This window comes from Chaetodon auriga, chromosome 5 (genome assembly GCF_051107435.1).
Source record: "Chaetodon auriga isolate fChaAug3 chromosome 5, fChaAug3.hap1, whole genome shotgun sequence".
NCBI lineage: Eukaryota > Metazoa > Chordata > Actinopteri > Chaetodontiformes > Chaetodontidae > Chaetodon > Chaetodon auriga.
In genome coordinates this window covers 17395544-17417382 of record NC_135078.1, presented here as the reverse complement: position 1 = coordinate 17417382, position 21839 = coordinate 17395544, and the positions used below count along the sequence as shown (strand labels likewise).

The following is a 21839-nucleotide window of genomic DNA, read 5'->3' as shown; positions in this document are numbered from 1 at the left end:
GTGAGTGAAGTGACCGGGGACAACAGGTTCTACTGCTCTGCAGCCGTGTGTGTGTTCTCTTCAAGCATACGGCAATCAAATCAATTATGTGCTAATACCAGGATGGAGAGGCATTCAGTGTCCATGTTTCTAGTGCGTATGTGTCTGTGTTGTTGTGTTATTTTTGACAGTATGGTAGCATAAGTAAGAAACACATAAAAACACTCCATAGAACCTGCGCACAAACTGGACATGAAGTCCCAAAGTAATAGAAGATCAAGTTAATCGATGTGATGTTTTAAAAATAAACCAGATTTGTACCAAAGTGCTTTAAGCGTAGGAAGACCAAACCAAATGTAAAATCTTTTCTCTTTGTCCAGACAGCACTTCAGCAGCAGCATTCTGCACTAATTGTAGACGGGAAATACCAGTCTGGGAAATTACAGCATTCAATGAGTTGCAGTAGTCAAATCTGGGAGAATATTAGTACACTGAGAACTTTCTGTTTGTCTGTTATGCGGCAGAACTGAAGTTGGTTTACTATTTTGCTGGTGTTGCACCTTAATCCATCCTGTTGTTTTCCACCTGTGTCTCTCTGTTCATCCTCCTTCTTACCTCTCATCTTCTCTCCCCCTGTAACAGCCTTTTCAAGCGTTATTAACCTCTGCACTAACTTAAATCTGCAAATGAGCTGGAAAAGGTGGTAATTCATCGCGTCATAGCCTCATTTCCTGCACGCTCCTCATGACATTCGAGCATTTCGCAATACAGTACCTGATAAAGCCCAGTCGCACCTTTCTCACCGCCTGTTTAGTGCTGTTTACCAGCTGGTGCAAGAGCTGGGGGAAGAGTGCTTTATTTAGGGTTCTTAGTGGATTTTAAATCCTAATGGCTAAAGCTGACATCGAGGTGGATAAGTGGTTTCCTAGCTCCTCTGTATGGACTGATGAAGACAGGATGAAGCTAAGAGCCGTTTATCAGTCTCAGCTGCACACACAGTCCACAAGGACCAACAGATACATATGGACAGCTAGGATGAAGGTGCACACATAAACGCATACACACACACACACACATACACACACACACATAGAATTAAGTTTCTTCTTCCATTCGAAGGCTCTCAACTGCTGATCAGTTTATGGCAGCTGGCAGGTACAGGCAGGATTTAGCTTCCCATCAGTTAAGCTGGTCATACAATGTAATAGTATGTGTGGAAAAGAAGAAATAAGGCGCTGCAACAACATTACCAGCCTATGCATGGAAGGTAATCAACACCTTTCTGTCAAGACGTTGCTCCCTGGTTTGTGAGCCCCAGCTACAGTTCCATTTGCTATTTTTATCTTCTGAAAAAGACACAGAAAACTATGTTTGTTTTTTGACTGCAGTTAATAGAATGAAGCCTATGATATCGAAAAGAAGAGTAAGAAAAGATGTCTGAGATATAAGGTGAGAATTTGAGACTCTGCAGGTGTTGCTGCGCACCCTTTCACCTCTGACACACTTCAGATTCAACTACCATCCAGAGCCGCGTTCAGAAATGCAAACAGCTTTTTGAAAAATGCCCTCTGACCTTTACTAGCAGAGCGCCATTCTTTATGGAGAGGTTAACTGTCAAAACATTGCCTGTGTGCATTTGAGTCTTCTCCACCCAGAATAGAACAAAGCTGTGACATGACATTCAAACGTCTTAAGATGTAATTAATTGCATATTTGCAGCAAAAAACAAAAACGTGATTAATTTGTCAGGATCATCAGGCTTCAAGACATACACGCATTTTTAACCGAAAGCATTTCTGAGGACTTATTCACTTCTTATATAATCTGTCCTGCTGTAATTTTAAGCTCTCCTTTGCATCCAGTGTCTGCACAAAGGTCTTTGATGGTGGCAGCTGGAATTTGTTGGATGGGGGAGGGCGGCCAAGTTGAAATAGCAAAGCTCTGGGAACCACGACACTGTGCACAAGATGAAGGGGGGGAAGGTGGGAAAGGGGGAGGAACGGTTGAGAGCTAGGGGCACAGTGGTGTAGGAATGCAATGAATTATGAGGTTACACTGGCATCAAATAGAGAGTAAGCAGAGTAATCAAAGTAATGGTGCATATTCTGTATGATTAAAGGAATATTTGCAGTCTAGTCTGCATGGGGTTGGGATTGTTTGTGAGGGAGGGTTTTTTGTCAGGGTTGGAAGTATGTTTATGATAACTAGGGATGCATGCTGGCCAGATGTGTGCACAAATGTTGTATACATGAACATGCTGTATATACTACTGAAGTATTTCATCATTTTTCAATAAGGTTCAACAGCATTCATTGAGTCTATGTGGAGATAATTCTGTTTCATGTTTCTAAACTCATCTTATGACTGTGTCTTGCTGCATTTGCAGAGTATTGCAGAGTCTGTCTTTAATTCCTTGCCTTGTGTTGTGAAGCATGTTTATGCTCCGGGTCTGTGTGTGATTTATGCTGCAGCCAGAGCTGGAGGAGAGCCGCTAGAGCAGAAATCAATGATACCTTCAGTTGCTTATTTATGGTTGCACCAAACCCTGGGACTCTCAGCTGGATGAGAAACTGGCCTCTGACAGTGGAGGGAGTTGGCGGGGGATTGGTGATGAGGACTGACAGGGTGCCGAGGGAGAGGTGGAAAGGGCTGAGTCAGGGCCTGAGGGTGGGGCAGAGGAGAAATGGCATGAAACGCGCGTGTGTGGATAGATCTAAATGTTATAAAGGCATGGTGAGTGAAATGTGATTCAACATAATTCCGTCTTTCAATAAGCACTTTTCCTTCTCACATGTGCGTCACAGGTTCACAGGTAGCAGAAGTCAATTTTAGATTTACATAAGCTGCAGACTGAAAATTATCCTCGTCTCCTGCCAGCAGACGGTATTACACCTGCTACATATTATATGGCTTTCATCAGGTTTGTGTGTTTCTCTCATGGCAGCTGGCAGCTACAGGTAGGTCACAACCTCTGTGAATACTGAAAATAGCCTATGGGATGCCATGTATGCAATGTACACTGACACATTTGCCAGCTTGTGTTGGTGAGATACTGCAAATGTCATGCTGTCTGAAAGGGTCACTGGGTGTGTGGTCCAAAAAAAAATCCATTTAAATACTTAGCTATCTAATGTCAGATTTTTAGTTTGACAGACATGTGTGAAAGATGTGCAGTTGGCTAGCAGTTGCAATGGTAACGGCAACATTTGATTGAAAAGTGACAGGCTAAGCTTATGGGAAGGTTAGGTTCACTGATGATAAGTAGGAACCGGAACCCCAGTGTGTGATATGTAGTGCTAGCACATATGCTCGCAAAGAGAGCATGAAACCATAAAAACTGAGTGTTATTTAGAATAGAAACATCCCTCATTCAAACACAAACTGGACTAGTACCATCAAAAATGACTCCAGGAGCAGAGGACATCACAAAAGTGTTGACGTAGTCATGTTCCAAACAAGAACGGGCACTTCAGGCATTTTACCACGTAGCTTGAAAAGGCCCAGAAACCCTATACAATAGCTTATCTTACTTGCTGGCATTGGACATGGTCAGAGTGATGCTGGATCAATTTACATAAGCTGACACCCAAGGTTTTTCATTGAAGACATGCCCGGTGGCATTCAGGGTGGTGGAGAGTTCTTGAGGGGGCACCAAATGTGCCATAGAGCTGGTTGGCAATCAAGTATGGTGCCAATGCCTGATGAAACGTTGAAAGATGTCATCAAAATGGTAACCAACTCCGGTAAACAGCCGGTGTTTTACAAAGCTGTGCAAAGACCTCTGAGCATGCTGTCACACTTTCGGCGAAGTTTCTGCCTACTCAGAGAACTGCTGGCCTTATTCTGAGCTGTTTGACGACAAGATCTGGGTCACCTGACTTGTATCTTGCTGATGTGTTCGAGCACAGAACGTGTCTATGCAGGGTTGCGCCACTGTTTTTGAATGGTTTGACAAAATCGCTCCGTGTGTGTGCATGTGTAAGGTCTGGATGACACTGGATGTGTTTACTAGCCATTTTTTGCTGAATTTGCTTGGTTTGATTTCTACAAAACAGGTTTGCAACTTACTGACGATGGGAAAATGTGTGTTCCAAGGTGAGACCTTGAAGCACTGGTTTAGGCTGGCTTGCAGCTATCTCTCTTGGATCTACTGTGAAGAAGGGACTGTTGTTTGTGTCGATTAGCCGAAGTCATGCTTTAAGGAGTGGGGATAATAAGGAGTTATTAGTATTGTTGCACTGATAAATCCAAACCCCCACAGAGTTTATAGAGTTAAACAAAGATGATTAATCAGCCTAATACGAACCAGGTTCTTCTGTGTGTTCTGTTTCTGATCACTACCTTTCTTTGTCTTTCTCATTGTCTTTTCAGCTCCCCTTGAACCTCATTTCACAGAGTGTGTATCGAGGGACCAGGAGACATTCCGATGTTGGTGGAGTCCAGGCAACTTCCACAACCTGTCCTCCCCTGGAGCACTCAGAGTCTTCTACCTTAAGAAAGAGTGAGTGTGATAGCCTACTTTACCAGGAGAAGCTCAAGTAACTGTGTTGCATGTGTGTGTGCATGTGTGAGTCCCAGTTAAAAATGCTGCAACCTTCCATTCTTCCTTTGCTTCTTCTCCTTTGCTTTCTCCCTTCATTATTTCCCTCCTTCAGCTCGCCCACCAGTGAATGGAAAGAGTGTCCAGAGTATATCCATTCGAACAGGGAGTGCTTCTTCGACGTAAACCACACATCCGTTTGGATCCCCTACTGCATGCAGCTCCGCGGCCAAAACAACGTCACCTATTTCAATGAGGATGACTGTTTCACTGTGGAAAATATCGGTTAGTAACAAACAGTTCTGTATATATCCTGATTTTTGCTTTATGTCTGATGAATTAGGGGAATTGTACATTACAGTTCCAGTGTACTTGACATTGTGAAGCACATTCTGACACAATTGTTTCCTAATCATGAAGAAATAGCTGGACTGATTATAGAGGATTTTCAGTAATTGCTGAGTAAATTTATTCAGAGACAATCGTGTGCATTGTGGAAAGTACAATACATCACCTGCACTGAAGGGGTCTGAGAAATGGCACTTGGTGCTGTAATCTGCCAGACCAGTAAATGTCACATGCTCAATATCACAGCAAGTGTCAGATACACAGTATTTACACGCTAAATGTTTTGATGTCTGGTCTTGGTCTTTCGGTCTTTATCTAACCAGGACTGTAGAAAATGCTGAAGTACTGTGTTGTCACATGGCAATGTCATGTATTTGCAGATATCTCTTCCATGAAGAAACCTTTATTTGTCAGCTCTCCTCATGTGTGCAGATCCATTATCAGCATGTTTTTATCAATAATATTTGCATGTCGTCCTCTTTGCCACTACACTCACAGTATGAGGTAGAGTAGAGATGCTATTGGTGCACATTATCACATCATGCTCGCACATAAACAAACGAACAGTATAGGCAACCTATAGGTCTGCTCTAAATGTTTTCTTTCTGTTCAAACTGAACTTTTGCCCTTTTCCTGGCAGTACGTCCTGACCCACCAGTGTCTCTAAACTGGACCCTGCTAAATATAAGTCCTTCTGGGCTAAGTTATGATGTCATGGTCAACTGGGAGCCCCCGCCCTCTGCAGACGTCGAGGCAGGCTGGATGCGCATTGAGTATGAGATCCAGTACAGAGAGAGAAATACCACAAACTGGGAAGCAGTAAGTCGTCTCTCTAATTCTGTGTCTTCCTCCTTTGCTTTAATGTGCACACATGGTTGCTTGTTCTGACACATGTAAACACGCCTTAAAATGCCTCCCTGCACACGTGCAAGCTCACACAAACGCAAACACTCATGCACCCTCTTTAAAGTAAATTGTAGTCAGGTCATACAGGCACAGTGTCGTGTTTCCTTCCCCCTCCCCCCCTGGGTTCTTGTGGCTAAAATGCAGCGTAGCTTTGTTGGCAAGGCAGTGGAAGCCAGAGCAAGGCCCTCTGGGAAAACACTGCCTCTCTGAAGGAAGTGAAGGGAGGGATCTGTAGGTCAGAGGCCATGGGACCTTGAACAGGCTCATATTCATTACCGGCTAGCCAGTCTGACATATGCAGCCTTGGAAACAGTTTTCAAGGCCTCCACTAACAGTGCGTTCTTCATCTAATGTATCTGAAACGTCTCAACAATGGCACCTTTTGAAAGTCACAGGTTACAGGTACCAAAAATAAACCTCTTGACACCCTGTCAGTTTTACTTGTTTCTGTCAGGATAAACAAAAGCTGAATCCTTTCTGATGAATAAGACACAGCAAAATCACTTCATTTTTAAATTCTTCTCTGTGTTTTCATGTTCTCTCTCTCTCTCTCTTTCCTATGTGTTTCTGTATTTCAGTTGGAGATGCAGCCACACACCCAGCAGACAATCTACGGTCTGAACATAGGAAGAGAGTATGAAGTGCACATCCGCTGCAGGATGCAGGCCTTCACAAAGTTCGGAGAGTTCAGCGACTCCATCTTCATTCAAGTGACTGAGATTCCCAGCAAGGGTAAGGTGATGGTGGGTCATGGGTGGAGCAGTCAGTCTTTTGGTTAGATGCAGTAAATAAATATGGCTGCTTTAGGTCAGACAGACAGGATGCCCCATCTTTAACAAATGGTAACATTGTAGTAGTGATGACAGCGATGGTTATGATGATAATGGGTTCTGTTTCGTGTTGTTTTTCAGAGTCTACTTTCTTACTCACGCTGGTTCTTGTTTTTGGGGTCGTGGGCATCCTCATACTCATCATGCTAATTGTTGTCTCTCAGCAGCACAGGTAGGAACAGACTCCCTTGCTCTTTCATGCATGCTTAACAGCAGTGTCCAAAAAACATTTTCAGCCTCCACTGAATTAAGGATGGTATTTACAGTGAGACAAGATTGTGTAGTGCAGCACACACACACACACACACACACACACACACACACACACACACACACACACAAATACTGTCAACTGTGAACGTATTATCTTGATCCTCTCTGCCCTGCTGTTGCAGATTAATGATGATTCTGTTGCCGCCGGTTCCTGCACCCAAAATTAAAGGCATCGATCCAGAGCTGTTTAAGGTACATTTCTCTCTGTGTCGTTATCCTGCCTTCACTGTGATCTATCTTTCGAGAGCCTGACCTATACTTTGGCTTACCTGGTCTTAGCTTGTCACAGATGCGTTGTTATCGATGTGCATGTTCGCCGATGTATAACAAGAAATGACATTTCCAAAGATGTCTCAGTGTCACCATTACATCGATACACCAGAGAGAGCAGCCAAGTTTATTCTTCAGCTGTCAAATATACCACGTAGTACATACCTTAGTAGTTAAAACTCTTTAATAAATCACTTTCATGGGATTTATATTCCCAGATTATATATATATATATATTATATCCAGACTCTAATATATGCAGTAGATTTATAGTATATGTTATTGTATAGTGTGTATTGAAATTGTAAACATCAGTAATTCACCACAGCCAACACATGGTAATGAGCATTGTTGATCCGGTAAAGTTATTATATAAAGTGTTGTGTAACCACAGTTTTTTTTTATGACATTTCTATTGTAATTTTGATTAAAAACAGACACTGCTGGGCGTCCATGAGGCTCAGTTGGCAGAGGCACTGCAGGCTATGTAATCATCACATCACCCACTGTCCCCCTCACAATCACAGCCTGTTTATCATTTGTGTCAACTATCAAATAAAAGCAAAAATGCCCACAAATAATTTGAAAGCAAACAGGCACTCTTGTTTTGTATAAGTAAACAAGGACAGGGGGAAAGCTGAGGGATAATAAGATGTGAGGAGGGTCTTGGTTGTGTTCTGGGTGCCAGATGATGTGGGATGCATTTTACAGGCAGCCTGTTTGCTCTTTACAAAACAACCTTACCCCCAGACCTCGGGGGAAAAAGTCCTGGTAGAAATAAATAGAATAATAATGCTGCTGTTTCACGCTCAGACAAATGTGAAGCACAAAGCGTGTTGGGTTTGCGGCTGCAATTTACGCATTAGTCCCAATGCTGTGTAGAGAATGGGAAAAGGTAGGACTGATGATGATGGTGTTCCTTTCTGCATCCTGACTGCTACACGCTTACAACATACACATTTGTGCACATGCAGAAGGGCAAGCTGGATGAGCTGAATTTTATCCTGAGTGGTGGAGGTATGGGTGGCCTATCGACTTACGCACCAGATTTCTACCAAGACGAGCCATGGGTGGAGTTCATTGAGGTGGATGCTGAGGATGCAGATGCTGCAGAGAAAGAGGACAACCCGGGCTCAGACACCCAGAGGCTCCTGGGTCTGCCCCAACCTGTCAGCCACCACATTAACATTGGGTGCTCCAATGCTATCAGGTACTGCACAGATTCCCATGTAAAGGCAATGTTTTTATGCTGCCACAAATATGACTCCACATTCTTTTCCTGTTTCCACCTGTTTCCCTTTCCCCCCAGCTTCCCAGATAATGATTCAGGTCGGGCAAGCTGTTATGACCCAGATCTGCCCAACCAAGACACCCTCATGCTGATGGCCACCCTGCTGCCAGGCCAACCCGAGGACGAAGAAGCCGCCTTCGATCTTGAGGAAAGATCCCCAGTCCCAGAGAGAGACGAGAGGCCCCTCGTCCAAACCCAAACTAGAGGACCCCAGACTTGGATCAACACAGACTTCTATGCCCAGGTCAGCAATGTGATGCCCTCCGGGGGTGTGGTGCTGTCTCCTGGCCAGCAACTCAGAATCCAGGAGAGCACCACAGCCACAGAGGAAGAAACACAAAAGAACGTAAAAGAGCCCAAAGGCAGCGAGGACACTGAGGAAAAGAAGCAGAAGGAGCTGCAGTTTCAGCTGCTGGTGGTGGATCCTGAAGGAAGTGGCTACACCACGGAGAGCAACGCCCGGCAGATCAGCACTCCCCCTTGCTCCCCCATGCCTGATGGAGGGTATCAAACCATACACCCTCAGCCAGTGGAGACCAAACCTGCAGCCACAGCAGAGGATAATCAGTCACCCTACATTCTTCCTGACTCTCCCCAGTCCCAGTTATTTGCCCCTGTTGCAGACTACACAGTGGTACAGGAGGTGGACAGTCAACACAGTCTGCTCCTCAACCCGCCTTCTCGCCAGTCTCCCCCTCCGTGCCTGCCCCAGCACCCCCTCAAGGCCCTACCTGCTATGCCTGTAGGGTACATCACCCCAGACCTGCTGGGGAACCTCTCACCGTGAAATGACATTGCCGTTAGGCCCTTAGATGTGAGGTTGATTGACCAGGAAGTCCCCTGCAGTCACGAAAACCTGTTTCTACCTGATTCCTGCTGGAAACCAAATAACTTGCAGCACACAGTGTGAATGAGCGTGTACAGGTGGTTTGTTTTCAGAGGGAGCTGAAAGGGTGACGCGAAAAGCTGCAAGCTGTTTTCTGGACTCTTGGACATCTGCCCCATCAATAAATTTGATGCAGAGGCAGCCAAATGTAAACATCACAAACCAAATGCACAGTTTGCTCTATTTGTTAACATCCATGCATAAGACACACACAGATGATAGGCTGACTGAGATTGTAATGAGTCAAAAGTGTTGGCTCACTGCCAAACTGCCTTGGATCACATTACACCTCTGGCTGATTCTTTTCACAGCAATGACATTGTTGAAGTCTTAATCTCACCCAGAGATGTCAGTGTATGATTGACTGAGAGGAGACAAGCACATTCTAGCCATGTATGTCACACCTGAGAAGTAATTGCTGTTGTTGATTCCTCTTGCTGGCAAAGGTGTTTTGCCACTCAATCGTGGCTTCTTTTATATTATTAAATTTCTTATCTCATCACATCACCTTATTAGTACTTCACTAGAGATATATTTTTATACGAAAAGGCATTAGCGAAAGGAAAGAATCCACAATAAGATGCAGTTGAAAACACAACTATGCAGTTTTACCTTGCATTCCTGGTTTCATTTTGTTAAATACTGTTCATATTTTCATGAATAAGTAGCCAAATCTAGATTATATGATGTCAATAATTTTATTTTTCCTCTAGATGAAAGAAATTCTTTCAACAACTGAAAAAAACATACAGTATAAATGCACACAGACAAGCATAATTGGGACAAAATACCATCAACCTCTCAACACTTATTAATGTTATTATATCTCTTTCCTTCCTGGAGGGAATTTTAAATGCATTCTTGGAATTGAAGGAAAACACTAATTGAAGTAGAAGTGACGAATAAAAGGGAAATTGCAACTTTTTATCATAAACTAATTCCTCGAATGCATCGAATATTTCAGACTGATTCTACATGTCCCAGCACAGAATATTCTTTTAACCTGAGTTATTTTCGTTTTACTCCGACACACGTCCTGAGAACATGTCACAACGCTTATCGGCAGTTCTTGTAGGAGGAAGGATTTATTCAGATTCATTCACATCTTCATAGAGACGCTCAGTACTTACAGTGTAGTGTAGTACACAGAGCATCACCAAGTGCCTTGTTCAAGGGCACACTGATATTGTTATATGGTAGAAGGGAAAGGACACACGCCCAACCGTTCAAAGAAACCAGATATTTCATTTCATCTTGTAAGAGCAGCCGAGTCTCACCTCTCCAACGAGCACTCACTCATAACCTGTCACTTAAACTGAAATTTTAATGGGTAAACTTTCAACTCGGGACTTGTATTCTTCTCATGTTGCTTTGTTATTGCAGGGGCAGCAACTGGAACCAGTTGAAAGACTGTGAAAGTATGTAATAGCTGTAATTAGCTACCATTTTATACTTATTATCCGACAAGTAAACCGTGTTAACAACCTGTGCCTATGATAGTGTTATTGGCTTGCCATTTCTGTGCTAAAGTATATGCCGTAATTAGGATTCATGCATTTTTGCATTGCTGTGTATCGGTGAACTGGTGTAAAGCCTCTCTGTGCATAGAGTAACAACTAAAAACCTGCACATGCACTAACACAATAACATGCATGCGTACACACACACTACATCAAGAACATTTGCCTTAACTGATATATTTCATTTTTGCCTTCCTGACATAGTCATAAAAATTATGAGCTGAAAACTAACTGCAAATTTTAAACCGTAATTTGCACATTTCCAGCCATGCTCGTAAAACTGACCACAATTTCCAATCCAAAAACGTTAATCATGGTAAACCCTGAAAGCCCTTGATTTCTGGTTTGATAGAGCAACAAATGCATAGATAAATGCGAGATACAATGGGCAATATGTGTATAATTAGGCATGGATTTCCAGTTACTTTGCCCCCATACTTTAATTAGAATAAAGAAATTAAGGACATTATATAAGCTGAATATGTTGCTTTATCAGTGATATAGTCACATTAGCTTGTAGTGTAAGCTTGCCCTTGGTTCACTGACAGTGTAATCTTGTAATAATCAGTAATCTGTGTAATAATAGCCTGTGTGGGTGAGAGGATAGCACAGGAGCACTTTTGTAAAGGTTTTATGCTCCTCTGCGTTCATTTCTATCATAAAGCCTTTGACAATATGCCTGTGACACACAGCAGCATAGCATATACTGCATACAAGAAGCTATCTAAGCATAGGTCAATAGAGGTTGTGCGATATGCGTGGTTTCGTGATACAACACAATGAATTTTCATTTCAACGAGTTCATGAATGAGTCAGAAGCATTCCCATTGAACACCATCAGCGCAGCCTCTGAATAGTCACATCACACCATAAACAAAACATGCTTTAAAATGCTTAAGAAACACATCCTGCCTTTGAATAATGTTATTTGGGAATCATCCTTGAGATAAGCAGATGAATCACTTTGATAGAAAAGATGTTTTGTATCAGACAATCCCATAATGAAGAGAGACAAAGCAAGAGCCATACAATGACAATTTTTGAAAATGTGAATATGATAAATATGTGCCATTTCTCTCTTTTTGTCTCTCTCTCTCTTTTCTCAGTGTTCTGTTGTTGTTGCCTGGTGCTGATGATACCAGCAAGTCGATGCTGTTGCAGAAATGTCTTAATATATTTACTAGTGCTGTAAGATTACAAGTATAGTATATTTTTATGTCATTAATGTTACTAATCACAATGTATTGCTGCTCGGTACATGTATTTTTTCCTGCATTCAGCCTTACTGTGGTGGGAAGAGGTCATTCAAGACTATCACGACTCTCTAAATGTAAATGCAGATTAGATGCTCCTGATATCTGAAAATGTTTTGTTGTCTGTGAGAAATGGGAAGGTATGATTTGGTTCAGTTATCAGAAGCAGCAATAGGACAGTTTTGCCACAAAGTCAAGCTGCAGTGCATTCAACTCGTGACGCTCATCTGACATTCACAGTGTTTATGCCCGTCCAAAGATCCCCAGAAGGCTCTCTGTGTACATGAAGGAAGATCAGATTATGGTAAAAGCGCTGTTAAGATTCTGATTCAGTTGTACTGTGGTGATCGTGAATGTGTGCAAACTGGAATATGCGGTGCAGTTGTGATATTGAGGAAAAGTTGCAAAAAAAAAAAACAGTTAAATCACTGAAAGTGTTTTTAAAGGTCACAGCAAGGAAGAGGAATTGGGAGGTGCTTTTTTTTTTGTTCAAGCCTACTGTACAGGTGTTTACGACATTGTGTCTGCATTTTTTTTTTTTTTCCTGTTCGCAATGAGCTCATTCTTAATGTAGTGTGAAAGTTTGCAACTGTTATTCCAAGCTTATAAATGTTACAGACACTTTAGAGCAAGCACTTTGTACACACACATATATATCTGATGTTTGAAATAGTAGTCAGATTTTGTATTTTGGACTAAATCAAGTCTATGAATTTATTATAAAACAGCATTATGTTTTTATCCAACTCAATAACCAGACAATGAGGATCTTTCACTATCAATAAGCTTCGGTTGTGTTCTACAGAGTTAATGTTTATAGGACATATTTTACACTACCAGACTGATAGAATGATGTACTGTAATGGAGTATTTAATGTTTGCTTTAAGATTTATGGATAGACAAGATAGATATTTTATCAAAATATTTAGCAGGGTGAGACGGTTCTACTGTAACTTTCCACTCTTACATTTCTCCCACCATGTGATTTTACCATTTCATTCTAGAAAAGTGCATTTGAAGGGGCTACAGTGTTTTATAATGATGTATTCTGGCCTCCAGCTTCGTGGTTTTGCGTCAGTTCAAGGGTAGTTTTTGTCGTTCTGTTAAGCCTGGAAGTAATCTTGAGTGCTGGAATTTGCGCTGGTTGTAACTCAAAGAAAGAGCGTTCATCCAGACATTTTTTCAGCTTGTTGGGGAAATAAAGTAGTTTAATTCTTGTCTTGAGTACAGCGTATACACCCTGTTTTCCTTTTTTTTTTTTTTTTTTTTGGACTAAGTTCAGTGGCTCCGCTCTATATTTCTGTTCACCTGTTATTTATTTGTCTTAGAGCCCTCAGATCACCATCAGTAGACGGGGCAGCAGGAGTAATGTGTGCACTGTTATTCTCTGACATGTGTCATCCAGGCTTATAACCAAAAAAAAAAAAAAAAAGTCAGAATTAGAAACAGCTGCATTGTGGTTGAAAGTGAAGAAAGACTCAACAACATAATTTATCAGTTTGCATTGGCTTCATTAATTGATATGCCTTTGCTACATTTTTTCGTGCCTCAATCACATTTTCAGACCTTCTTGTCCTTGGAGTCGCTGTTCTCGTCTGTTGGCTGCTGTTTTACTTAAGGCCAAGAACTGTGTTGATCTTTAATGATTTGGTATTGTTCTCTTACCAGCTGAGCCTTTCTGGTGTTGTATGTGTGATCAATAAGCTTTCAACAAGTTACACAATAAATGTATATACAGCATCTCAATCATCTTGTCCAGGTTTTTTGTCAGCGGCTGCCCACAAAAATAAAATAAAACATTTAACTGGTGTGTTTTTAATTGTTCTTTATGCTTTCCAAAGAATGGCCATGTTTTCAAAGCCTCCTTCCAAACTAAATGAAAAGCATAATGTTAGTGTTGGAAATGCAACAGTCAATTAAACAAATTAGATTTCACTGAGTTATCAAGATCATGTCACTGATTAGAATTTCAATTCAATTTTAAATACAATTCGCCAGACTGTTCACAAAACACACTACCAACTGTTTCATTAAAAGTACACAAGCGGCACACTGCGCAGTAAAGGTCAGCACAGATCAGCACTCAGTGACAGAAAAGGATGTTAATGAACAAAATGTACAGCCCACTGAGGGAGAGTTCAAATGCAAATGGATTCTGTCTATGTGTGTCTACGAGAGAGGGAAAAATAGGAATCGTGTGGGCACTTGTTTGTGAGCAACACAGAGACACTTTGTGTGTGTGAATGAGTTCACAAGTGTGTGCTTCTCTCTCCCTCTCTCTCTCTCTGGCGCTGCTGGAGTAAGTGGAGAGGAAGCGGCTGCAGAAAGAGTTGTGCATCGTGGGGAAAGCATATCGGACAATTAAGACAGAGGCTGTGTATTGCACTGCTCTGTGTGGGGCTGATTGAATCAGAGAGACAGCCACTCACAGCTCTTCGTCTCAGGACATTGCAGGTAATTACCCATAAGTCACTGTTCCCCTGTATTGGATCTTCAGCCCAATTACGCCCACACAAGCAGTCCACCTCGGCCTCATTTATTACCTCCGGTTGCTTGTTGACCTTTTCAGACACACAGTCCGACAGGCAATTCAGATACATTACACTGAGCAGAGGGTGATGCACTTTGAGTCTTGAGGACTGTTTCGTTGGTTTTGAGCCATGTGTTGACATCATTATGTAAGTGTTAGCACCGAAAAATGGGCTTAAGATACTTCTCTTGGTTTTGCATTTGTTAAAGCTACATGCATCCACTCTAAATACGTCACAAACAGCAAACCAAATGGAGAGATTTTATTGAAATATGATGCAAGCTACTTTCTTCTTGTGTTTGTTGTTCTATCATCAGTATTGCTAATGCCAGAAAACAGATGAAACAAGTATATCAGTTGACAATGTGTATATAAATCACAAACTGTAGTTTAGGAACCAAAATACGGAAAACCACAGCTAACCAAACATGATGGGTTTTTCATTTATTTATTTTTTTCCATTTTAAATGAGTTCAACTAAACTGAAAGCATTTTTTTTTTAACTGATCAGAGCTCTCTTTTGTGCTCTACAGAGTACTCCTGAAAATATTTCAAGCTAACACTGGACATGTGCCATGTTGCCCATGTGCAGATAAAATCAGGATAGCTTGAACCAGTGCTACTGAAATTGCACGTGTTTGCATATGTGTGACAGAGAAGAAAGGAGAAAGACCTGCACACTCGAGCAATTCATCTGAATTTAAAAGCCACTTTAATTAATGATTTGGAGTGAAGAGGCACTCTGTTCAAAGCTCATTTGGGTGGAGCTGTCAAAGAATGTGGTGAGCCTGTATGAGGTCAGTAGGGAGGACAGGCTCCATCAGTGAAGTCACCAATCAGCTGTTGAGACAGTGGTGGTGTTTCATTGTGCAGACCTTCAACGCCATCTGCTGACAAATATTGGGCAAAACACCGGCACGCTTAGCAGCACCCTTCACATAGATGTGCTCCAAAATTTATTACTGAAAAATATTTTATCTACTTAAGGGACATTAAGATGTAAGATCTGTGTATTGCTGGATTTTAATGGCATACTGCAGACTCTTATGAAGATCGTAAATGTACAAGTAGGCAATTGTGGGTAATACGATCCCTCTGCTTTGTTGAAGTCACATGCGTCTAACCTCTCAGGCACGTGCAGGCGAGCTGTTAAGTACTGCCAAGAGTCTCTCCCCTGAGACATACAATCCCAGGCAGACCCCATGATGCCTCTTACACAGCACATTTGAGTCAGTCTGCTTAAATATATACATTCACTGTCAACTTTTCTGTTTTGACTTTGACAAGAACACACACACAAAAAAAAAAACTAAAAAAGCAACTCAACCATCTTTATTCAACTCTCACTATGCATGTTTGACAAACTGAACACAATACAGTTCTGTGCGTGAGCATCAGGCTTTCAGGGTGACTGTTATCTTCCCACAGAAGCCATCATTAAGTACAGAGTGTATTCCAACAACCCTTCATTTATCGCTCTCTTTTTCCCTCTGATTTTTCCTAAACAATAGAGCCTTGTGTGATTTTTTTTTTTGTAAGCAAGACTTGTATGAATGTGTGCAATTTGCAATCTATATAGCAAGTCCAGAAAATGCAAAGAAAAGCATATACAGGAATGCCAAGTACATTTAAAATGTGCATGTTTGCGGTAAAAGACACACCTGATATATGTCTAAGCTTGTGGACTTTATCAACCAGTGCAAAACAAAAGAAGAAACTCATTTGTGGCAGTTACTGCTGTTAAATGTGCTCAAGATCAATGATCAATAGCATGCCCTGCAGACAAACACATCACTGGCATACATTTCTTAAGGTTTGCTTTCCATAGCTTTTTTAACTTTCTTCCCCAGTAACGGACCTGTGCTTTGTGGTTTCCCCAGACACTGATTTCTGGTATTAACCTCACAGAATCTTCTCTCATTCATCCTGAATCTCTAGTTTGTGGTAGTATTTGCAGATTCTATCTCGTTTTTGATGTTCCCTCAAATATCCTTTGATACCTTTGAAAGTGTTTGTCATGCTCCTGGACAACCCTCTCCTCCCTCTCCTGCCTGACTTCAAACAGACACCACTAGATCATAGTTTCTGCGCCTGCTTTCATAAAGGATGGAGAGAGCAAAGTGGAGGAGGAAGTTCATGAACATGACAACCACATAGACTCCTGAGAGAGAACGAGAGCAACCCACTGACAGACATGCTGAGGCAGGTGAAATGCGACATATGTTCTTCATCAAATTACTTGGATATCTGTGCCAAATGAGTCAAGTTAACAAGCTGCCAATTCATGTTGTCGTTGGTTGTTTATCTTCCTCATTTTGTCTTTATCAGTGTGATGTCGGACCTCTTAATATATCCCATGCTGTCAGGGATTGCCCTGCCCTCTCTCAGGGTAATACTTGTTGGTAAAAAGAGCACTTGGCCCCTGGTGTCTCTGGCTGATATCAGAGCCAGCTTACAGCTGCTCTCATACTCAGCTTTCACCTTGGGGTCAGACTCATCTGGCTGGCTGAGGCTGCTGTCAGTCAGCAGGAGGCAAGCGTCACTGTCAGGTCTCCCTAACATTATTGGCTGCATCGCCTATCAGTCCGTGTCACTGTCAGGAGGCGGGTAGCGCCTCATCACAGCGTCAGAGACCGACCGGCTGCTCACTCCCTGCATCGCCAAACAGCCTGCGTCAGTGTCAGCATCAGCTGGCCTTAGGAGAGGCTTCATTGTCAGAGCCTGCTGTCCACTGTCAGCTGTGCTTTGACTTTCACCTTGCCTTCTCTGGTACTCAAGGCCTCACAGGGGCTCCGTGAGCCTCCTGCTGCATGTGAACTGCTTGCTGCACCTGACTTAAATCTAAATGATCTTGCCCTTGAAATGCACTACCACCTTGGCCATGCCCGTGCTGTCTAACATCTGGATGACTTTGACTGTGCCCATGGTCACTGCCATGGCCATTGTGATTTCTATGGTGATGACCATGGTGGTGATCATGGCCATGGCCAAAGCCATGAGAACCATGGTGAGAACCATGATTATCCCCTTGGTGGTGATGACCATGGTGATGTCCATGATGGTGACCATGTCCAGTGTCCTCCTCTGCAGGTGGGATTATGTGTGTATCAGGCTGTGCAGGTGGTTTCTCTTTGCACTCCTCTGGGATCTCAGCACTCTGTGGAGAAATAAATGGAATCAGAACCAAAATAGATTTCATTGTATGAGCTCATTTGTTTTCTTGAAGTAATGTGTGGTCTATACCTCATGTGTGCACTCGCCACAGATGCGTTTGCAGTAGGTATCTTTGATCGCACTCTCCACGTGGCCTTGTCCAATGATGGTGTATGGAAGTGAAATGTGGCTGGTGAGACGGCCGCACCTGATCACAAAGGGATAGAAATGCATGGTGAGTAACAAAAGCGCAAAAAACATTCGATTTCCCATGTAAAATGTAAATGTCCTGTTCTCTACTGACCTGTCATAGATGAGAAAGTCATCTTTCTCTCCACTTAGAGTCTGCCAGACATCAAGCTGTTGCTCATCCTGTTTGTACAGCGTAATGTTCTCTGACAGTCTCTGTGCCAGCATGGTGTGCAGACGCTGTGATTGCTCCCCCTGGTGGTTAATGACCATGTACACCACATCCTTCAGACCCTCACCCTCCAGCTTCTGGCGCAGGCCGTCCATTCTGAGAAAAATCAGACACCATGAGTTTAAAAAACTGTTGCCAAATAACCAGTTTTGCTGGGTAGTCTGCTTAAGAAACAAGTACGAACAGGATGCACTTCTTTGACAGCTGCATAGGAAGGACCAGTCCAAGCTTGCTATACCTTGCTGCCAACTTGGCAAGCCTTGCAGAGTGTGCCATAAAATTTAAATGACACTGATAAATATCTAATATTTTTATTTTATTTTTGTGACACTGCTTGACTAACCACGCAGTGTCAATGTCTCCTAGGGTGATGCAATCTAATGTCATGTTTTTTCTTGAATGGACAGAAGTGCATAGCAAGAGGTCATACTGGTTTACACACATACCTGGAAGCCTGCACCAAGCAGAACAATCAGCTGGCCTGGAAAAGGGCCACCACTGTCACCTTGCCCATTGCCTCCTTCATTGGATCCACCTCCCCTATCTTCCAGGATGGCGGCAGCTGACAGCGAGGCCCACCCCCATCACTCTCTGCACCGCCCCCGTGGAGCAGGCAGAGAGTGATGAGCAGGCTGAGGCACGCCCACATCCCTGCAGTGCCTCCTCACTGCCCCAATCTGCTGGAGAGGAAGGAGATGGGGTGAGGAAGAAGGGGAAATTGGGGAAGAGTGCAGAGGGGACAGAGTGGGGAAGGAACATCAGATATTAGGACTGTACAAAAGGCCAGAGAAGTGTTATGAGTTTTAGATTTTCCAGATCATCCTGAATTTCCTCCCAAAGTGTTGCTGCTTTTTACTCAAGCGCTTGCTGGAGTGGATAGTTATAAAAGTGAGAATGTGCAGCTAACTGAGCAAACAAAGCAGTTTATTTGAAGTTCTTAGATCTCATCTCATGTGCTCATGTTGTTTCTATACAAATTTAAGCTCATGCATACAAAGTAAAGAAACAGCATATCGTCGAATAGGAAGCATGTTTGACTGTCGAAAGCAAAAAGTCTAAAATTTCTGCAATGTATCACCATATGCCTTACTGGCAGAAAGCTTAAATAATGGACAAACAGCTCAGTGACTGGTTGAAGTGGGATACACTGATACAATGCATTTATAATGAAAACATTTGCATTTAAGATAGATTCAAATGTACTACATTGCAAACTATCCTTAGTTACTGTGTCTTAGCATTTACCCTTTTATTTACTACAGCTGTAAAAGGAAACACTTTTAAATTCTTTTTGCTTTGTGGGCATTTAAAAATGTAATGATTTCTCTCTCTTACCCTTTGTTTAAAAAAGCTGCCTTCTCTCTGCTCGGCTCTGCGTTGCTGCAACTCCTTGAACAAAAACAAGTCTCTTCCTTCCCTGCTCCCCCCTTTTATACTCTGCCTGTTGTTTTTCTCTCTGGATGGAGGACAAAGTTCAGTCCCAGCTGTATGCTGATGTCTACACTTTTCTGCAGTTAACCAGTGCATGTTTCCGCCTGCTGACAAGATACAAAAACTTTTTAACGGTAAATGTTTCATAGCAACTGGCAGTTTGACAAATTCCTTCAAGAGAATAGTGAGAGGAGAAGAAGTTAGCTCTTTATTACAGCTGCAAGATATGTAAGACTGAAGATTAATTCAAAAAGAAAGCTTTTACAATATGTAAACTATATTATAAAGTTGTATTATAAGTCTCCAAGAGCATCGAGGAACATTGTGCAATTTTGTTTTTTACTTTCAGTGCAGAGAAGGGAAGTGTAAAAGGACAGAGGGCGGGACTCTGGTCAGTGTCCAGCATGTTTCTACAAGGCCCAGCTAGAGAGGAGCAGCATACACAAGGGGGTTAGTTTAAGCATTCTTCAGGAAGTTTCCTGCAGTTTGATACACACAGACAGTAAAAGAAGAGAAATCTAACCAGAGTATTGTACAGTGCTGAACATGGGAGATCATAAGTGAGTAAATGATACTCTCATAGTTCAGGACAGGCCAAAAAATATGTAACTAATTAGAAAAGAGGAATTCAGCTCAGCCATGAACAGGGGAGAATGAAAAAAAAATCAAAGTCCAGTCTGTCTGCAAATACAGGCCATGCAGTTCGGGGTAGTGAAAGCACCATTATGAGATAAGGTCAAAGGCTAGTTTTAACTAGCCCAGTAAATGTCAGTGACACTTTAACAAGGAATTAAGTGCATTTAAACACACAGAGTTGGAAATGTGAATATAAGTTATTATCAAAAACTATGCTGAGCAGTAATTGTACAATAAATGTAAGACATGCACAATATCAGACAAGCTAATACAATGGCCCTGCAATATTTGCAGCTTGTTGTTACAACTGTTTGTTTTTCTCTGTGCTGATTTTTAGGCTGTATTTTGTAATGTTGTTGGCTTGGGTTTGCCAGTATCAAATGTGATCCTACACTGTGTCCAGTATATCTCAGTAGTCACTCATGCAATTTAATATTTGACAAAGAAGTGAAGACAAGTGGAAAAGTTAATCTCCTACTGCTTGCCCAGATATCAGGAGCAATACACTGTAGCAAAGTTAGTTGACTTGATAAGATAAGATAAGATAAGGTAAGATAAGACAAGACTTCATTGAATTTGAGGCGTTACAGCCAGCAAGCATTACAAAGAGCAAGCACAGTGGCATAAAGGGGTCAAAATTAAAAGTATACAGGATACAGAATAGAAAAACAACCATGTATATGTACATTTGTATAGATTAAAAAAATAGTTAATGTGAAAAACTACTAATGTCATGTCTTGTATTGCACTTGAGAAATACTAGGACTATGTATATCCACAATAAATACAGTTTATAAAACTGATGGTAGAGTATATGCTTTAACATTTGGGAATACAAGCAGCATTTCATACATACCAACATGGAGGGAGCACTGCAAATAATAATAAAGTAGAAACTAAGTTAAAATTGAAGATCTACAAGGACTCATAGCCTACAAACGGAGCAGAACAGAAACATGTGGAGGCTGTGGTGTAGCAGTTGCAGCAGAAACATGCATCAGTGTGAAGGATAAATGCAGGTTATCAGTGTCTAAACACCACCTGCTCTTTGCAGTGAGATGTGACTGTGGCGTGGCTGTTAGCTGATACAGCTGAGCTTGATATGTTACTTAGAGTGCCCTGCCAGGTCAAGCTTATTACAGGGTTACTCATTTACAGCATATGACATAATGCTCTTTATCAGGGCACACTAACCTGCTTATAAGAATGCATATCAGTAAGTTTCAAGAGATCTGAGTTCATAATATTCATCCACACTAAACTTAACCAAATGACTAACACTAAAAGGAGATACAGGTGGCAAAATATCTTAGCCAACTTCTTTTCTCATTATTTCTTGTTATATCACATATTACATTATATAATAACATTATATCATGTTATAATGCACCATGTTATAATGTAACACACAGGCACCTTTATGTGCAGTTTTGTCATTACTTTGTAATTTTGGACATTGTAACCACTGACCTGCGTTTTCATCATCTTTTGCACTTTGAACCTCCATTTATTCCACATGCATAGATTTTTAAGCTTTTAATTTATTTTATTATGGCTGTATATCTCATCTT

At 41.8% G+C, this 21839-nt stretch overlaps 2 protein-coding genes across 4 annotated transcripts in view; one reads left to right on the top strand and one right to left on the bottom strand.

Moving 5' to 3' along the window:
* ghra (growth hormone receptor a) overlaps positions 1-13856 on the top strand; it is a 30302-nt gene extending 16446 nt beyond the window's left edge. For both annotated transcript variants that reach the window (XM_076731076.1, XM_076731075.1), the window contains exons 3-10: positions 4351-4480; positions 4635-4804; positions 5508-5686; positions 6352-6505; positions 6685-6775; positions 6999-7068; positions 8121-8356; positions 8456-13856. In XM_076731076.1, the coding sequence (XP_076587191.1) occupies positions 4351-4480; positions 4635-4804; positions 5508-5686; positions 6352-6505; positions 6685-6775; positions 6999-7068; positions 8121-8356; positions 8456-9224 (1799 nt within the window). In that variant the 3' untranslated portion in view covers positions 9225-13856. The remainder of the gene's footprint in view (positions 1-4350; positions 4481-4634; positions 4805-5507; positions 5687-6351; positions 6506-6684; positions 6776-6998; positions 7069-8120; positions 8357-8455) is intronic.
* A 2088-nt stretch (positions 13857-15944) lies between these two features.
* On the bottom strand, positions 15945-19667 carry selenop (selenoprotein P). Of its 2 annotated transcripts, none has more exons than XM_076730862.1 (5): positions 19537-19667; positions 18648-18878; positions 18085-18297; positions 17871-17988; positions 15945-17784 (listed from the first exon to the last, which is right to left on the bottom strand). In XM_076730862.1, exons 2-5 carry the CDS (start codon positions 18848-18850, stop codon positions 17098-17100), a joined length of 1221 nt encoding a protein of 406 aa, XP_076586977.1. In that variant the 5' UTR covers positions 18851-18878; positions 19537-19667; the 3' UTR covers positions 15945-17097. The 2 variants fall into 2 exon arrangements, with proteins under 2 accessions (XP_076586977.1, XP_076586979.1); XM_076730864.1 differs by having other exon boundaries at positions 17122-17784.
* Between the last annotated feature and the right edge of the window lie 2172 nt (positions 19668-21839).